The 19,193-nt window shown below is 46.2% G+C and overlaps 1 protein-coding gene across 3 annotated transcripts in view; it reads left to right on the top strand.

Moving 5' to 3' along the window:
• The first annotated feature begins 6,537 nt into the window (after positions 1-6,537).
• pld1a (phospholipase D1a) overlaps positions 6,538-19,193 on the top strand; it is a 31,077-nt gene continuing 18,421 nt past the window's right edge. The window contains exons 1-11 of one of the 3 annotated variants that reach the window (XM_072704555.1): positions 6,595-6,675; positions 7,896-8,133; positions 16,224-16,354; positions 16,587-16,762; positions 16,918-17,060; positions 17,259-17,370; positions 17,617-17,682; positions 17,906-17,964; positions 18,101-18,193; positions 18,535-18,687; positions 18,984-19,133. In XM_072704555.1, coding sequence (XP_072560656.1) covers positions 16,225-16,354; positions 16,587-16,762; positions 16,918-17,060; positions 17,259-17,370; positions 17,617-17,682; positions 17,906-17,964; positions 18,101-18,193; positions 18,535-18,687; positions 18,984-19,133 — 1,082 coding nt within the window. In that variant the 5' untranslated portion in view covers positions 6,595-6,675; positions 7,896-8,133; position 16,224. Of the gene's footprint in view, positions 6,676-7,895; positions 8,134-16,205; positions 16,355-16,586; positions 16,763-16,917; positions 17,061-17,258; positions 17,371-17,616; positions 17,683-17,905; positions 17,965-18,100; positions 18,194-18,534; positions 18,688-18,983; positions 19,134-19,193 lie in introns of all 3 variants that reach the window. The other 2 variants (XM_023824415.2, XM_023824416.2) reach the window with 2 other exon arrangements.

Here is a 19,193-nt window from a genome sequence, read left to right as displayed (position 1 = left end):
GATCAGGTGTCTCTTTCTGCGCCGCTCTCAGGGTCCGCTAGATACTGCGAGACCGACACATGCGCACAGCAGTCGCGGCGCAAAACGACGGCGCATCACCCAAAAACTACCCAAAGGGAATATTGTGAATGCGAGAGGACTGTGTGACTGCCGATGCAGAAAACGAACATTTTACCGTCCCTCACCGACAATTTATCAGTAAAGGAGGAAAATACATACTTTATTTTAGAGTTGATTTTTATAACCAAAGCCTACATAATACCAAAACCGTATGTGGTTCTAAACCATATTTTGTCTCAGCCCCACTGAGGAATTTGTGCTGTGCTTTTGTATTTTTCATCGTGGAATCCCTCCCCCCAGTCCACTCGGCAAATTTTACCTTGCCTTGATACCTGGGGAAAATCACCTATGGTGCCATCTTCATTGGGGGGGCGGGGAGGGGGGGTGGACAACTTAGCACGGCGTCCCCCGCACCATCTTATGAGGGGCGCCGACTCAGCGACTGGCGAGGTGTCCGTTGTTGAACGTGGTCTTAGTAGTGATGTGATGATGCTTCACTTCTTCGCCTCTTTCTCGCATTTTACTTGCTCATTAGTAGAGGGTAATCCTTCCCCTTTTCTTCTTTTTCCTCTTTTTTCTGTTATTCAGTTTATCCAAATTGCCCCGCACCTTTTCTTCGACCCTTATGAACCTCTGCGTTTTCCCCAATTGATTCTGGAGTTCACCAGGGGTGTGCTCTTACTCCTACTCTGTTCAATGCTTGTATGGACTGGGTGTTGGGCAGAGGGTCGTGGGGTCCAGCGGCTGTTTGGTGTCCATTGGTGAAGAAAGATTTACTGATCTCGACTTTGCCGATGATGCCGTGATATAGTGCAGTCAATGGAGGCTCGCCTCGGGGCTCTCGAGAGACTTCGAGAGTCTAAATGATTTGTTCTAAACTTTCTTGATTAGTACTTTTTATACCAAAGATTAGGACTGTGCACAGACTGTTCGAAGGGCACGTGCCCAAACAGGAGGTGGCAGGTTCCTTCATCAGTGATCTGAAAGGGGTACTGAGGACCAGAGGTGGAAAGTTCAGGTTCAGAAAGTACAAATCCAGACCAAGATTTTGTTTCAACCAACCATTTGAGTTTAAATAGTCACAGTACCAGAGTACTCAAATGGTTGGTTGAAACAAAATCTTGGTCTGGATTTGTACTTCCTGAACCCATCCCCCCCCCCCCCCCCCACACACACACACACGCTTGGCAAATTTTGTTATGAGTGGTGTCCTGTACTTCTTCTTCTTCTAAGGGTCAAAAGAAGGTCGTCCCACTTTATATTAAAATCTGAACAGGAATGTTAAAATGTGGCCAATTCCCTTACGAGTTAAGTGACAGTTAAGCGTGCGCGATATATACTGTAATATCTTTAGATCTGTGAAATATCTTGTAGTCATTATAGCTCCTCGTATCCTGTTAAAAAAAGGTACAGCCCTGGTACAGTTTTGTAACCCAAGGTACAAACAATATTTATGTACCCCAATGGTACAAAAATCATCAGTCCATTTTTGTGTATACCTTAAATTAGACTAATAGGTATAGCTAGGGTACAGTTGGCAAGCAAAAGTACAATTTTCCCCCATTTTTTCTTATAGTGTAGGGACATGTCCCCACTGTCTATACCCAAATCCAAACCTCTGACAGCACATGACTTTTGGATCGGAAGACACGTCAACCGGTGTAGATTGACGGTGCTGTCCTGGGTCCTGAATTGGCTCCACAATTTATACCCCTCAGTGGATAATTTTCTTCGGCAATTTATTGTTAATTGACGTATTTTTACTGGTAGCTAGAAGACAAGATACCAGAGGTACAATATACCTGAGACGGGATTGTTGTCCGACTTCACAATCAGGCTTCTTTAGTTAATCCTTGGCGCTTCATTACACTGTGCTGTAGGAAATGATCCTAAATCACTTGACTATCTGCAGCAAATATGGAGTAGTTATCAGACATTTATATAATTTTCAGGAAATAGAAAACAAAGTGCATAATTTTAGTCGTGATATAGCTGTTTATATATCTGTGGATTCCGGTATTCTAGTTATTGCGGATTTTTATTGCGGAACTTGAACCCATGATCAAACAAATTTGGTTTCTGCTTTGTAAGTTTCATAACCAGAGGTCGTATTGGGTCATATTAACATGCAATGTGTTTGAAATGTGATTTGCCAACAGCTAGACTATTTAGCCACTGGTGGCCACGCGTGTGTTTCTCTGATGGATATTTTGTGGAACATATGATGGAATAGACACACTATTTGAGTCATGACTCATATGATCTGGTATTACCGCATGAATTTCATGTGGTCTCCTTTGTTCAGCTCCGTATCACTGTAATACAAATGGCTTACCCGGATGCCTCTGTCCCACAAGCAACTGAAAATGGATATGTCACTCCTGCCTCAGGCACTAAAACTCACCAGAGTCAAGTAACCGAAAGGGTAGGGAAATTTGGATAAGTTTATATCATTCATGAAAAGCTTCGCCTTTTGTTCCTTTTATTTTCACAGGACGATTGGGAATCATTTATGAGCTAAGCCGGTCACTTGGCATTTATATAAGCGATAAGCGCGTGTCTGTATTTCAGGCTCACAAACTGCGTCTGCTTACATTCATCTTAAAAGGTACTTTGCTTTACTCTCTACTCTCTTTCTTTCAGCTGAACTCCGTATTTTCACTCATATGCTTGTGGGCTAATTGTGTTGCATTACTTTAATTGGCTAAGTCTGTTTGCGCCGTAATCGTACACTTTCTAGTCAAATTTCACCGTGTCCGTACGTAAGTAGTACATTTGTATAGCAATAGGTTCGCGCTATATTGACAAAACCGTGTAACGCCTAGAACTGTGAAGTTTCTCTATTATCAGCGCTTGATGTGGGGGATAACGGCTGTAGGCACTAGAGCTCTGTGTATATCAGTACCGCCGGTGTTCTGACAAAACGTCCTATTTTATCAAAATATCCTACCGTAGTGCTAATCGATAGCCCTAATCCTAACTCTTACCCTAACCCTAACCCTAACCCCCAAAAAACCCCTAAAACTCTTACCTTAACCCTAACCCTAACCCCTAAAACCTAACCCTAATCCCAAGACGGTGGAACTGCACATGCGCAGAAAGGCTCGATAGCACGTCTCGGTAGGTAGGATGTTTTGTCAGAACACCTGTTCACGAGGAGCCGGGGCGCAAAAAACGTTCCCGGTCATGGGCGAAAATTATCTGGCGTTGGGGAGGGTTGTAACCCCCCAATAGTCAAAACCAGTCAATAAAACCCTCTGGACCCCCTTAAACGGGGAGAGACCTCAACCCCTTCCAATACTCAATCCAAAGTTATGCTGTTATTCCCGGTACTCTTTAAGAAAAACGAAGTGGTGTCGATTCTGCATATCCGACCCATTTTTAATTCTGCTTATTACTGTCCGACGCAGATACATGCGTGTGATAATATACTGATCGGTTAAAGGTTTAACTTTAAAGCAATTGTTTGAGCGCTGTCCATCGGTTGATTTATCATTGTTATCCGTCGTGCCATCTATAGCCAGAGTCTGTGAGGTATAAAATTGCTCGCGATTCGAGGGTAAACATTAAAGAAGAGCCTATATTTCGGAAATCAGTTATAACGTTATTCTTTGGCGGAACGGTTTAGATAAGTTCTGATCAAATATTTGTCTCGGCGTATCATTAAAAAAAGGTTCAAGCTGCGAGTTGCAGTTGTCTTGCTGATTAGGTGATTATAATCTGTCTCCTGTGTAATATAATACTCAACGTGCTATATATATATTACACAGAAGTTCAAAGTCTGTCTTTGCTCCTTATATCGACTTTTCGCTGCACAACATCCAAACATTTTTTTATTAACTGGCAGTACTGAGAATTTCATTTATGGTTAATACAATATTGACTAAAATGTCTGTAAGGAATTTAAAAACGTAATTTATTGTACTGGCTAACACCTGTAGGTTATATTTTAAGAATTCTGGTGTTTTTTCGACTTTTTTTTGCAAATGTTAAAGTCTAAGAGATTCTCCCCTTTTTACTCCTCTAGACCAATACGGAAATTACCGGCCCACATAAAGGTATAGCAGGTTATACCACAAAATGGTGCCCCGCTCAGCTACATTAAAAGTAAGTGTGTTAAATATTTATACATATTTAGTCTATAATCGTAAGTAATTGTTCTAATCAACAGAATTTTTTTCTTTATGGGTACCGTACAGAAAATATCATTATGTTGTTGTCTGGACAGCTGCTTCTTTCGCTTGATTTATTGTTTTTTTTTTGTTGTTGTTGTTGCTGACCCACATGTTTGCAGTTCTACTTTGTCTCAGATCTTTCTGGAGCTTGTACAGTATAACAAGTGTCTTAATACATAAAATCAAGTTACAGATTCGCTTTGAAGCAGAGTGCAGTATATTTATTTAACCACAAGAGGGCAGGGCAGCTTGATATATCGTATTGTAACCGCGAATAAATGATGCTAATGAAAATAAATACGTTTAATCCAGCCGTAAAAAAACACTTGTTCCACGTTCTAGAGGGCGACCGCTGAGGGTCCGGCTTTCACTGAGATTAGATTAAATGCATCAGCTGTGTAGTTAGTTGTAGATAACGTAGGATTCACGAGTCCAGTCTAGAAATCCGTGGCTGTCTGCTCAGCCTTTGGCTCCTCGCTGCGCCTCGCCCTTGCTGCACCTATAATCGATATCTGAGACCGGATCCTTTTATTACATGGACTATCGATTTGATTGGAGTTTAACAGTTTATACGTTACCTATGTAGGTAGGTGAGTCGCCTGTTGAAGTCACACCATCTGGGCTGTGTTAGGTGAAATAGTTACCAGGACCTGGATGGATCGATTCGTGCGCACGTGTGAACGGGCAGAACGGGAAGCGTGGAGGAACAGAGGACGGGGCTGAGCAATGAAGGGACGGAAGAGTTACTTTCTCCTACCTACCTGTGGCTCCTGATCGTCGTGGCTGCCGGCCATGTTTTAAAATTTGTTTTAAAATTTGATGGAAATTATGTGGCTTTTCTGACCTTCCTGGTGCACAGAAGTAACACCACTCACTGTACGAACAGTACAATAACATCCATTCACAGCACTTGAGTCCCTGAAGGCATTTGGTGTTCGTAGTAGAAGTCAGGGAAACATACCTTTGTGAACAGTTTTTTTGTGTGGAAATATTTGCCTAATGTTTATTGGGTTACCGTGGTGACTGTGTTTTTCATTTTTGAGTCAATATAGTGATGGGCTAGCTGTAGGCCTACACCTAGAAGCAAAATTAGTGAAATCTGATTCATCCTGCGTCATGTTTTTCTGGGTATTGGACTATCTCTGAACAAGGGTTAGGCATTCTTACCGCAGACGACTTTCAGAAAGGTCAATCTCCATGATCCGTCTTCTTTGCACAGGTAACAAGTTATAAGTAGAGGTGTTTTGTGGGTTCCAAGGTCCAGAATCAATTGTAGTTAAGTTTGTCTGACCTGAAATTCATATGAATCCAACCATTATCTCTTGTTCTGCAGTGATTCAGTTCAGCACTACAGCAACACCCTGCAGTGATTCAGTTCAATTCGTTTTAATGATTTTTTTGTGTGAATTCATTTTCATTAATTTCCCAACGGACAGCCTGACTAGTTTATTTGGCACAGTTGCTTGCTAATAGAAACAGCCTTTTTCCTGCAAACGGCGAATGACGTGGCTGAAACTGAATATATACAGAACATGGGCCCAGTAAAGAGGTTCACTCTCTGTTCAAGTGAATATCAGCACCGCTAAGATGCCAGAGCTGAGGGATTCTGAACACGGGTGTGATGGCTGGTACCGATCCGTGCTGGTTCTGGCACATCAGAAACAGCTACCTTCCTGGGATTTGCATGCACTACAATAGGGTTCCCCCTGAGTCCGGTCCTGGAGAGTCAGTCTGCACCACAGTTTACAGACTTCCCTGCTCAGACATACCTTATTACCAGGTTTAGCTGGTGTTTTGCAGCAGGGAAATCTGCAAACTGTGATGCAGACTGACCCTCCAGGACTGGACTTAGGGGAACCCTGCACTACAATGTGTAGAATTTACTGGGAATGGTGCTGTGTGCAAAAAGTCCCCTGTAAATGGCATTTCTGAATCTGAAAACACTTTGCTGCTGAAATTGTAGGCGGCTAACAGGCCACAACTGCAAAAATAACAGTCGATCAGTACATCTGTAATGTGCCCAATGGCTTCCCTGAACACATCTGAACAACTCATCTACCTTTGATGCGCCTTTTGAGGGAAAAGTAGATCCAGTGTTGTACTACCTAGTTATCTAACAGAGCATGGGGTGTACGTACTACAAAGCACTCAGAGGGAATTCTAAATCCAGCGCGACAAAGTTAAGAACAGCAACGTTTACTAGCGTAATGACAGCAGGGTGTGGAGACGTCAAGCTGGAAAACAACATATGAGAGGAAATTAAAATTCCGCCCATACCTGTAAAAGGACAGAAAAAAATATCCCGGAGTCAAAGGTCAGGCTGCTGCTCAACCCACTTTGAGCACGCTGACGTCGCACGAGTCAGAAAAAGGTGTGTGAGCGTCGCGAGAAGCCAAGCTACTCGTGGCTGCCATCCCGTTCAGGAGGCTGGGAATTTTCGGTAAGGAAACGAAATGTCAGCTTGTCAAGACTTAATTGCATTTTTTTGTTATGTGTCGTATAATAGCAACAGAATGTTTCCAGTCCGTTGTCGCCGTAACGACCATGGGGGCGGGCAGGACGAGTAATGAAGGTGACAACGTGGCTTTAATCGTTCACTGCTTTTTTTTTAGTAGCTGTGGCGCATCTCTGATTTATTCACTAATGTTTCACTTCTTGTTTGCAAGAAGTAAATGACCTCTGAACGGCGCCGTAACAGACATGGTGCTGGTGTTGCTGATTGTACTGGCTGAAGTGCAGTATTTTGATGTCTCTGAGATCAGTAGTGACCCCCACAATCCCACTGTCGCTTGTCTGAGGACAGACAGCCCATTTCAGCTATTGTCATAGATTCCACAGCATCAGGTTCCTGAGCACAAAGGTGGAAAATTGAAAAGATTATGTGATGATTCACGGCTTCTGTAACTGTGGGGCTTGTATTCGATTTTCATGGTTTTGAGAGCCAGTCTCTTCCATCACATCCAGGTGGATCGATCCCATCAAGCACCCAGAGACTATGTGGCCCTTAGGCATCGTTTTGTGATTTATAACCCTATCACCAGTGCAGACGGGCAAAGGCAGTGTTTCTCTCAATCCAGTCCTCAGAGAGAAACACATTTTTGTTCCCTCCCAATTCGTAACACACCTGCACCGGGTAGTCGATGTTCTTGATTGACTGGGAGCTAGAAGGGATTGTCTGTGGTCCCTGAGGACCGGGTTGTAAAACACTGGACCTACAGCCACTGGAGGATGGCTCACCTACCAGAGGAGTCCTACGGTGGTCAGATGTGAACCCTAGTGCACTATGGGCTGTGACCCTATAGGCGGTTTGGTCGGTTGATCGCAGCCTTGACATGCCTCCACAGCTCTGTGCTTATACTGTAGCATTCTGAGGCGTGACACTAATTACTAATTATTATCTCTGTCATCAAAGATTGCCCTTGGTCCAAGCCTTTGGCTTCATCAGTCTTGTAACTGACATTGCATATTTTTCCTTCATCGTTCTTTCTTTTAGCTGTGACTTTTTCCTTTGGGAATAAAAAAGCATTTAGGGAGAGAGGGATTCTTCAAATCTTTCCAAGTTCTGGAGAGCAAGAGATATAATGACTCCCGAATCGAAAGGAAGTTTACAGTCTCTCCATATTTGTCTGAAGCCTTTTGGTCTGCCCTGCCTTGTGATAGGGGCAGGGAGTCTCCACCCATTTCACCCCGATTGGCTGAGCAGAGGAGAGTGACGCAGCAAGGGGCCAGCCCCTCCCAAAGGAGTCGGCACTTCCAGCACCCTGCCCAGCTGCCAGTAGTCGGGAGTTTTTCGCGTGTTTGTTTGTTTGCGGGAGAGTGCCTATGCGCGCCTCCCGTACCTACCACCGTGTGAGAAAACCGACAGACCATGTGGGACCCGGGTGCGCACAGGAAACAGGTCAGTAAAGAGACTTGCCTTTTACATTTTCAGCTCTGTCTCTGTTACCGTTCTATATTTGTTCCTGCCAGTAGCGGACAGCCGGGGGAAGGCAGTGCTGCTGGGGTAAACTTCTGGGGGGTGGGGGCAGGAAGGGGCCTGTGGACCCCCTTCACAAGCGACTCTGTTCCTCCTGGGGGGTGGGATACTCACACTGGTGCTGGAATGTCTGAGTCTCATGTGAAAGGAACAAACATATCTCAGCTCCGAGCCTGCGAACCCGCATCAGTCCGAAGGCTTGTTTTTATACAGACTCTGCCAAACCAGAAAGTTCTAACAGCTCCACCTGTCCTGCCGTAGTGTGTCAGCTGTTCCTTCATACTGCACCATCTTACCTGCAAGGTCCCAGAAATTCACAAGGCTTCTTGCAGTCCAGCATCTCTTCACATGACTGAACATACTAACTCTATAATTACCTTCTTACCCGCGTAATATTTAATGACTTTACTTCAGGATGCAACTCGATATTCAGGTTAAGTATTGTGTGTTACTGAATGTGCTACTTGTTGTGCCACTTGTTAATGATTAGTTAATGAGTTAATTAAGAGTGAATGTCATTAGTTAATGAGTTAATTAAGAGTGAATGTCATTAGTTAATGAGTTAATTAAGAGTATGCCGTCCAATAAGCGGAGCAGAGGAGCAGTTTTTGATTCATGCGGTATCTTGGTGCATTTGTAATGCGTGGTATTCCTGCCACGGACAGTAGTGTTTTAATAATTAACCCCTGGACCCAAAGCGCAGATCTAAGAGCAGGTTTGGTGCAGTCATCCGAACGGGAGCCACATTCGATATTGTCTATTCTGTTACTCAGTTTTGGTTTAAATGTCAGTGGCGGGTCTTTGAGAAATGTTCTCCCCTAGGTTGGGTGGTGGGTTTGTTCAGTGATATGACAGACAGCAAAGCTGGTGTGTTCTTGGAAGGTGATTTACTTCACCAACCCCTGTGCTCTGTAAGCACACACTCCCTTGTCTGCTTTTACGGTAAATTCCACACCTTTTATTTTTTTAAAACGAGTCGGAATCTTTGCATATTTGCAGGGGGACAGTCTGGTTGTCCTACGCAGCACCCCCCGGCGTTTGCAGTTTGGCTGCGGATTCATGACGGGTGAAGGAGTTACAGCGAATGATTCATTTCAGTTGTTCCCTCAGCACGGGTTGGGGGGGGGGGGGGGGTCAGTGGGCAGTGGCTACTGTCATATATTATTCCCGTGACACCCAGTTGCACCAACCCCCCCCTCCCACACACACCCTCTCCAGCTGTGACAGCCAGCCTGCCCTCGGCTCTCCGTGCCAGGAACTGGTCTGGAAGTAACCGGGTGGTTGGGGGAGGGGCTCCGTGCGTCAGACTCCTGCCGATGATGAAACTGCGGCATGACACATTCTCTGATCTCAGTCCCCACGGTTTGATGGAGGACTCCTGTGGTGAACCTTAAACCACTATCAGTTATTTATTGTAGGGATACAGTATTGGGGGGGGGGGGGGGTGCAATGGTAATCCAAGATTCTTTATTGGCCATGAGCAACAGGTGCATGGGAATGCTTACTGCTTCAGTCAAACTCGGTTAACAAGACGGTGCAGAACAATACAGATGGTGCAGAACAACATGTGCAAAACTGGATGGTATGTGGTCAGTGTTTGATAAAGTGTGGGAACATCTATAAAATGCTTGTGCCGTGGAGATGACTGTTACGGGGGATTGTGGGTGCTGGGAATCAGAACGGCTGATGGGAAGGTGCTGTTCTTGAATCTGGTGGTTAGTGTTGAGGCGCTGCGACTCAAGAACATCGTCCGTCCCCAATAGGCCACCGCCTTTGAATCGATGGGACCTTTGGACAGGGAGAAGTTCTGTGGTAGCAGGCGGCCTTGGTACATTTCGGCAGCCATTGTGAATATTGTTTGAGAAAAACAGCTGGCCGTTTAAGTTGTAGATAAAAACAAGGAAGCGCTGTAAAGAAATGCAAGTACAGGAGAGGCACGACCTTTTCTGAGACTCGGCTTGGTCCAGCGTCTCAGGGAGGGTTAGGGTTAGGGTTAGGGTTAGGGGTTAGGGTCCAGCGTCTCAGGGAGGGAGCCACGTTTTCATTTTACCCGTTTTAATTTAATGGTCCGGTGATCGTATTTCCCACTGCCAACGTGTGGCGCTTTTCCACCGCCTCCGGGAACCCGAGCCGCACCTGAGCCGCTTTTCCATTGTAAAGCCGTACCCGACCCGTACCGTGCTGGCAGAGCCCTGCTATTATGTGACCAAACGGATTTGGTTACATCACCACCGTCTGATTGGTCGAAATGCACGGAGGTTTGCGTGATCTGCGTCAATATGCATGGACTATCTGAAGGAAAAAATGGTGTATTCTATATATTATACATTATTAGTAGTATCACACATTGCAACGTATTGATGCATTCCTAATGACTGAGAATGTGAAAAAATCCAAGCACTTGTATAAAAAGTACTAGTGAACAGCTGAAGAGAATGGATTTGTAATGCAAATTTACGGAAGTTAATGCTAATCCTGCTAGCGTTTGACGCTGATACAAGACGGTGATTCTCACAGACGTGTTAGTGGACAGTAAAAACAAACAAAATAAAAGACTGCGCATAGTAAATCATGCTATATGCCGTGTGAACAGTAAATAAACGTGTCTTTGGGTTTGCGTCGCCGTCTCTGTCCAAACACGGTTCCTCGGTACAGCACGGTTCCTGTGCCGGTGGAAAAGCACCGGTCGTTTGAGGTGTGAAGGCTGAAAGCCTTTACCTGGGCCCCCGACAGGGATGGATTGGTCGAACCTAGTTAGGCAATTCTTTCATGCAGAGAGATAACTAAGCTACTTTGAATTCAATCAGTGTGATGCAGTGAGGCCAGCTAGAAGCAAAGGCCCCTTTTCAGCATTAAACTAACTTCAGCATGACCTCAGACTGGCAACTTTCAGTCATGATTATGTTTTTCCACTAGAAGATTATATAGTGTGGTTTTAAAGCGACAGTTAGCTCCCAGAGTAGTCTTTACTTTGAGTGACCCAAAAACAAATGAGCAGAAATGGCCCTTTAGCCAGTAACTGTAAGCACAACAGCCTGTCTGTTACATTCATGACTTTCAACAATCTTATTTTTAACTTTTTTTCCCTCGGTATGGGGAACACCAGTTGTTCAGAAATCTGTGACGGACGTTTGCGAGTTTTGCCACCTAGGGATAAGAATTTCAGGATGAGATATTTCCAAATGGATGAAAGCACATACTCAGACTCAGTGTCACACTGTATGAGGCGTCAATAACCAGTCACTAAGCCAAAATGTTAGTCAGCATTTGCTGTAATTGCTGTTGGTATATGGCATCGTGGCATCCGGGGGGCTTCCTGGTTTCTGTATCGATATTGGCCTGCTCAGTCCATGTGGAGCAAGCAGACCTTTGAGACAGATTAGGATTCCCAAAAAACCTTGAGTCTCACGCTTCAGAATGTCGAGAATGCCGCTGGGACTGTCTGGGCGGAACGTTTACCGTGAGCGCCTCGTCCCTCAGCAGCCTGTCCACAGTCACCTGAGAGGGTAGCGTGGTAGGACTTAGCTTAGAGATGAATTGGGGGCCTTACCCTCTGAATCAATACAGGACACCATTACCCATGACCCCCCCCCAAAAAGATTTGCTGAGCGGGAGGTATGAAATGTGTTTGAGAATTATGGGACAAATCGCAAAATGGTTTGAGAAGAATTATTTTCAAGGCGGCCTGATTAGGGTCTAGACTGGTCTAGAACTGCTTATGGAATAAGCCCTCATGCATTCCGGCCTGCCGAAACATTTGGCCTGGCGTCTGGGAAGAGCCTTGCCTGGTGAGTTGCAGGCCTGCACAGACTTGTCGTTAGGGCAGGGTGTGCGGAGGTGGCCCAGCCCGCTGAGACACAACCTGCCGCAACGGATGACACCGCCGCCGTAACGTCATGTGCGCCGCTCGGGGCTGGGTGTCTTGTTTTTCCGACCCGGATTGGTCGCGGGGAATAGCACGCGCGTGAAGGATCCATTGTGTAAGTGTTTGACCGCCCTGTTGCCAAAAAAAAGAAAGCAATATTCAACAGAAAGATCCATCTGTGACGACACCAGCGAGTCTATGGATTGAGCATAATCTAAGTGATCTTGGGAGAGGAGACAGGGAAATTACAGGCAACAAGAAGACCAAATCCCACAGCCCCCCTCCCCCGGTTGTCTTCCTGCTGGGTCTTTAGCACCATCAGCAGAAAGCCCAGTTTAATTCCCAGCAGGGAGGAGGGGTGGGCGCAGTCTCATGAAAACACCCCAGACAATAGCTCTGAAGGAATGTCGTCATTGACCCAGAGCCACGCGTCTATTATGCAGGTTAACAGCTGCCTCCGCTGCTGGGGGGGGGGAGGGAGAGGGTGGGTGGTTGGGAGAGAGTCCCGCAGGGAGGTGCAGAAGAGGCGTGGTGTCTGACATCTGATGCCTCCCCCCTACAATCTTCTCACTATTTCCCAACTTGCCCTCCATGTGACTGGGTACGGTTCGGGTCTGGGAGGGGGGGGGGAACCCCCACAAATTGGTCAACAAACTGAGTACCTGTGGAATGGACACTTCTCTCTGCTCCTAGACATTGAATTTTCTCAGGAATGGACCGCAGAGTGGATGCCATTATGAAATTTGCTGACGACACAGCGGCAGTCAGACTAATCGCAAATGTCGATGAGTGGTGACTGATTGCTGTAGTGATAACAATCTGGTCCTGAGCGCCAGCAAGACAAAGGCAATTATCATAGACTTCAGGAGAACGAAGACGACAGAATGTCTCCCCTCGACATTTATGGTGATTAAATTGAACATGTAAAGACTTCCTGGGAGTTTAATGGTGCGTTCTGAGGTCGGAAGTCAGAGCTGGGAATGACGTCACACCCAAGTTAGCCGCATTCCAGTACAGCCAGTCGGAAAGCCATTTAGCAATACTAGGGACCTGTTGCAAAAAGCAGGATTTCTTGCTTAGCCGGATAACTCGTCAGATTTAATTTACCCCAGTTTAAATGGCCTTTATCTTTGTTCGCTTAAATTTAGCCAGGACTATCTTAAAACTGACAAGTTACCCAGCTAAGTAAGAAATCCTGCTTAATGAAACAGACCCCAATTCTAGTCCAGTTAATTGTTAGCCACTGTTAGCAATATCAGTTGATAACACATTACGCTGTATTTTGTGCATAAAAACACCATAGCAACATGTGCACAGATAGCGGTCGGACATTTCTGTGTATACGACCGACTGAATGAGACGCAAAGAAGACGCAACTGTTAATAAACAGTATATAACGGCAGCTTTCACTTCTGTTGATGAAGGGTGCAGCCGTCTTGAATTCTAAGCTTGGCGTTTGATTCCTCCAAGTTACGAGTTCAGATGGAACGCAGCATAAATAACAAGGGATTTAACACCTCTCACCTGATTGGACAAGCCCAGCGACGGCTGTGGTTTCTCAGGAAACTCAGAGAGGTCCACACACCTGAGCAGCTTCTGATCCTCTTCTATCACAGCCCCAGTCAGAGTCTCCTCACCTACGGCTTGCGGCCTGGTAAGTCAGCAGCTGCGTCAGTACCTGCATCATGCGGCGCTGGCTGCCCAGAAGATCATTGGTGCTGGTCTCTCGAACCTGGACACTCTTTATTCTGCCCGACCGAGGAAGGCAGCTATCTGTGTCATCAGACAAACTACCCACCCAGCTCATCATTAGTTTGAGCCCCTCTACCTTCCGGAAAGCCGTTCCAGGCAATCTGATCCTTGACTAATATACCGAGAAACGGCTTTTTCCCCAGAGTTGTGGTTTTCATTAGCCCTCCCCAAATCAAACAACATGCCCCCCCCAGGACTGTTTCACACTTAGTTGGACCCCCATAAAACTGTTATTTTTACTGCACACTACCTCACATACAGTCACCATATACACGCACGCTGTCACCTTAAAGACTACATATTTATATTTTATGTTTAATTACTCATGCCATTTTGTATATAGTAACTGACACATACAACATTCAGCGATTTCCCTCAGGATAAATAAAGTTCTGTCTTATACGCTGCTCTCTCCATTGTCTTTGGAAGTACCTGTTCTACCGACTGTTTTAAATTAGTGTCCTTCTATTGCCCATTTCCATGGTCATTATTCTACAATTTGTGCAGGAAAAGCTGTCGACACAATTTCTTTGTATGAAATGTGTTTGTTGTTTTCTGTATAGCCCTGAAAAACTCTCCCTGTCCCACTGTCCATTTAATCGCTTCTAATATCCCCCGTGTGATAGTAAGTGCAGCATTTTCCTGGGCCAGACTTAGAGTGAGTTCTGCTCCCACAGAGGTCAGGCACAGAACTCCCCAGCAGGGCTGAATTCCTCTCGGTCAACAGGATGTGCTCTACGCCAGCCTCCAACCCCCCCCCCCCCCCCCAGCTCAACTCTGGCCCTTAGATATTTATGGATTCCCTTTGCACATCCCAGAACTACCAAGCAGGTTTACAGGCTTAGCAAGGATTCTCGTGGTTTTACTCCTAACCTGCTCCAAACAGGCTCAAGCACAGGACTTCAGCCTAAAACAGGAATAAGTCTTGCTCTTTCACCAAATACGTTTATTTGCCCTTTCCAAAAAAATGTAGCCTATAAGAGCCCTTTGATAATATGAATGGGAGATGCCACTGATTTTCATTTTGATCCCATGCAAAGAAACATTAAGAAACACCAAGGTTCTTATCTCAATACTGATATTTGGTGCTGGTGCCTTCGGTTCTTTGTTCCAGTACTGTTATTTGTTATTGGGGGTTGTTTCTGTTAGTAAGATTTGCCAAGCAGGGGGTGGGTATTAGTTTGAATCCATATTGTTCAATGGCGACATGTCATGTCATGTCTTGTGTTGCTTGGCTTGCTGTACTCCACACTGGTCATGTTCCAAATCTTGCTAATCTCCTCTCTAGTTAAGCCCCAGATCTTGCTATGTTCTAAGTTTATGTTCTCTGCTTGATATGTTCCATGCTTGTTAAGTCCCAAAGTTATATGACACACAACTTATGTTCCAACCTTGTTATGATCACCACTTTTCCTGCTTTGTTCCTGGAAAACGCTCTATATCTATTATGGGGACGTCTGAGTTGATGGAGCAGCCGGCCGGTGTAGAATAGGGTGTTTCCCGTTCTGAAAGACACCCCCTTTTTTATTATTTGTTTGGCTCGCAGACTCATACGGGCTGAGCTTTCACACGGGGTTCTGCTTTATTTTGTCCTGCGATCTCTGAAGCGGCTGCGATCTGAAAGGTGACCTGTGCCGTCCAGCTTTGATGTGAGGCAGCGACACGTTGGTCACATGACCCCTCCCATAAATCAGACGGCAGCTCTGACTTGAAAAGACAGGTCAACGGTGTGCGTGTGCAGAGGCTGGGAAGAGGATGCCGTGTGCGCTGCAGAAATACAGGATAATGTGCAAAAGAATGAAATAGACAATTCATAAATACTATTTAAAAAGTGTCAGGAAGTTGCAAGGATCCAGTGCTCCCAGTGCTCCCAATGAGGGTGGCTGCAGAGGAATTATACAGCTCCAGGCCCCAGGGAGGTAGGAACCAGTAGCGTCGTTAGGTCCGATCAGTCGGGGCTATAGCCCCGAGTATTTTAGCCCCGCTGCCAATCTTCCTTCAAAAAAGAAAAAAATCAAGCCCCTGGTAAACTTACCTTGGTCCCTGATATTTATAACAGCTAGAAACGCCCCTGGGTAGGACCTCCTGTGGTGCTCGATGGAGCATCTTCATGATAAGCTGCTAAAGGAGGTATTGAGGGTGCAGTGCAAAGGGTGGGAGGCAACAGATTTGTGCAGCATCCTGTAGTCAGCCACAGTCACCAGTGAGTCCAGCTCGATTCCTGGCATTGCAGCTATACTCAGCAGACAATGGACGAAATATCTCAGGTTGGACGTTTCATTTGCTCAGTTTGGTTGACGTACGTGAGAATGCGGCCTTGCTCGGGTTCTGTAGGAACTTTTGCTTAGCGATGGATGCCACTCCGCCCTCTCACCAGGTGCCCCCTCACCGCCAGGATGAGTAAAGGGACGTCATACCAGACGGATGGGGCAGACATGAGTGACATCACCGAGAACCTGGACACCCGCGACCTTGCCGTCGGAGAGGTGGAGGATGACTTTGACGAGAGCGTGGTCAACCATGTAGGTCAGTAATGGCTGCTGTTGGTGGGGCAGAGCCATAGGAAGTAGGACATTGATCAGGTGTTTAGAAGATGGGGGTTTAAGGTGCTTTGTTGTGGGTTCTTGGTTGATGTGGTGCAAGGAATTGACTAGGTATAAGGGTGACGGGGCAATGGGCGTGGCCAGAGAGCCTCCTGTTACACCACTGGCCATCCGCTCTTCCCTGACATGCTGTGTCTTCACCTGCTCTGTCCCAGGGGAGGTTCAGATCCCGTTTTCCTCAGTGTATGATGCCATGGGCATAAAGAACCCAGAGGCCAAGATTTATCTGGCCACCTTACCCATCACTGCCCGAATCTCGGAGGTGGAGAGATTCACGTGCGCACAGGACCGTTTCAGAGACCGCATCCGACACCGCAGGAGCGCGACCAAGGTTCGAAACACAAAGCCACACCTGTGACATAATTTCCACAATGCCACCTACTGCCCTTGTAAAATATAGCATTTAGATACTGGCAGAGCAAACCATTCAGCCCGGAAATGGCTTTCTGTCAGAAGTGTCCCTGAAGTGTGACACACTGCTCGCAGGTGCTGCCAGCTGTCTTCAAGATCGAGCTACGGCATGGGAACTTCACCTGGACCGTGAAGAGGAAGGAGAAGCACTTTGTGGAGCTCCATCGAGAGCTCCTGCGATACAAAGCCTTCCTGAGGATCCCTCTTCCCTCTCGCAGGTGAGCGCCCCCTGATGGCCACGGGGTGATTGACAAGCAACGAGAAAGGGGAGCATCAGTAAAATTTTGCATGGAACGACGTTAGCTGGGCCCTCCATAATCTATGCACTTCTTAAAAGTTCTCTCTAAACTGACATGGTAAAGGTAACTTTATTATATGTGACCACTTTCCCTGTCCATCCTCGTCTTCTTCAATAGTCACACCGTGCAGAGGAAGAGCATCAAGCGAGGTGAGGCACGACAGATGCCCAACCTGCCCAAGGGTGGGAATGATGAGCTGGTTCGGGAAGAACAGGTTTCCAGCAGAAAGGTCAGTCCACCCCCACCCCCCAAACCAGACGCAAAAGCCTACAGTGATGTTAAATAATCTCCATCCATGAAAATCTGCTTTAGCTCACTGTAACGTGTGTATCGCTTTACATTATGTGATCACCTGGATCACGGTGGTTTTAATGTTAACAATAATGCCAATTCTTTATACTCTGTATCGTTTTGGTTTCTAACAATGGATGGAATACCTCAATTCCTCACAGGAATTCTCTAATTTTTTTTCTAGAAACAACTAGAGGACTATCTGAACAACTTGCTGAAAATGTCAGTCTACAGAAAATACCATGCTACAGTAAGCTGCTTTATTTGAATGCTAGCAAAACAATCACATTTAATTAACTGACAAATTGACCTCTGTGATGGGCTGGCGCCCCATGCTGGGTTACTCCCTGTGTTGTGCCTGTAGATGGACAGATTGGCCATGAGCAAACCAAACAGTGACCTCGCATTTGAAGTGCTTCTCACTGTCTGTGATGCTTTGGCGTCTTACGGAAGATCTGTTTCTTACCTTGTAGATGGAGTTCATTGATGTGAGCCAGGTGTCCTTCATCCATGAACTGGGGCCGAAGGGCTTGTAAGGAGTCTGTTAGTTTACCTTGCATCATGTTGAACTCTCTCTCTTTCTTCTGTGAATATGGAAGTCAAACCATGTAATCCATGTTGACAAGCACCAACTCTTGCCCATCATGCTTTGCCTGTGTTTCTCACAGGGAGGGGATGATCTCCAAGCGTTCTGGGGGCCACCATATCCCAGGGCTCAACTGCGGGGGTCGCAGCAAGGTCTGCTACCATTGGTCCAAACGGTGGGTGTACTGAGCATGTCCATGGTGTGGGTTCTCCTTTGGTTCCTGGTAGAGTCCACACTCTAATTTGCTGAGTTAGTCTAACACAGTTCCCAAAAAGGCAGAACTCTGATTGGATGTGCATCCATAATCTGTCCTTGAATGCTTCCCCCAACACCACATATGCGCTGATACTCTAAAACATATTGCCATTAACACATACATCCCATCTCTATGTCATGTGGTCCAATGCGGGCAAATGTATTGAACATACATATGGTATGACAATGTTTTTCAAACAAACTCTTTTTCTAGAGACATCTCCTTCTGTGACCTTCGCCCCTCACTGTCTCCTTTTGTAGGTGGCTGGTGGTCAAAGACTCCTTCTTGATGTACATGAAGCCAGACACTGGAGCTATTTCCTTTGTCCTCCTGGTGGACAAAGAGTTCACCATCAAAATGGATTCCAAGGACACCGAGACGAAGCACGGCATCCGGATTGACAGCCTGTCCAGGTGCGTGCCAGAGGACAGTGTCAACGTGTCCTTTCTTCCCTGTCAGATGTGTGGGTGCATGTATCACATTAGTATGTCTGCATCTGTTTGATAAGCTTGATGATTTTCTGTTGCGGATCAGGCTGCCCCTCCTTTACCCTTTATTCTGTCATACTTCTGTATTGAATCATTTACTTTTACTCTAACATTACTTGCATCTCCTCCATCAAGCCCATATGTGCAGTTTAAGAGGGTCTGGGCTGCGTGGGTGGGAAAATCGTGGGCTCCCTAACCGTGGTCGGCCATGATCCCTGCAGAACTCTGCTGCTGAAGTTTACCAGCTTCCGTCAGGCGCGCTGGTGGGGTCAAGCCATCGAGACCTTTGTGCGCAAGCATGGGCGGGCCTTCCTGAGGGAGAACCGGTTTGGTTCCTTCGCCAGGCCTGAGGAGAACATCCCGGCCAAATGGTAACCACCCCTGCAACCTAGCCGGTGTCCTGCATGTAACCGTCATCCAATACTCCCTGA

Source organism: Paramormyrops kingsleyae, chromosome 21 (genome assembly GCF_048594095.1).
Source record: "Paramormyrops kingsleyae isolate MSU_618 chromosome 21, PKINGS_0.4, whole genome shotgun sequence".
NCBI classification, from domain to species: domain Eukaryota; kingdom Metazoa; phylum Chordata; class Actinopteri; order Osteoglossiformes; family Mormyridae; genus Paramormyrops; species Paramormyrops kingsleyae.
This window is presented reverse-complemented; position numbering and strand designations above follow the sequence as displayed.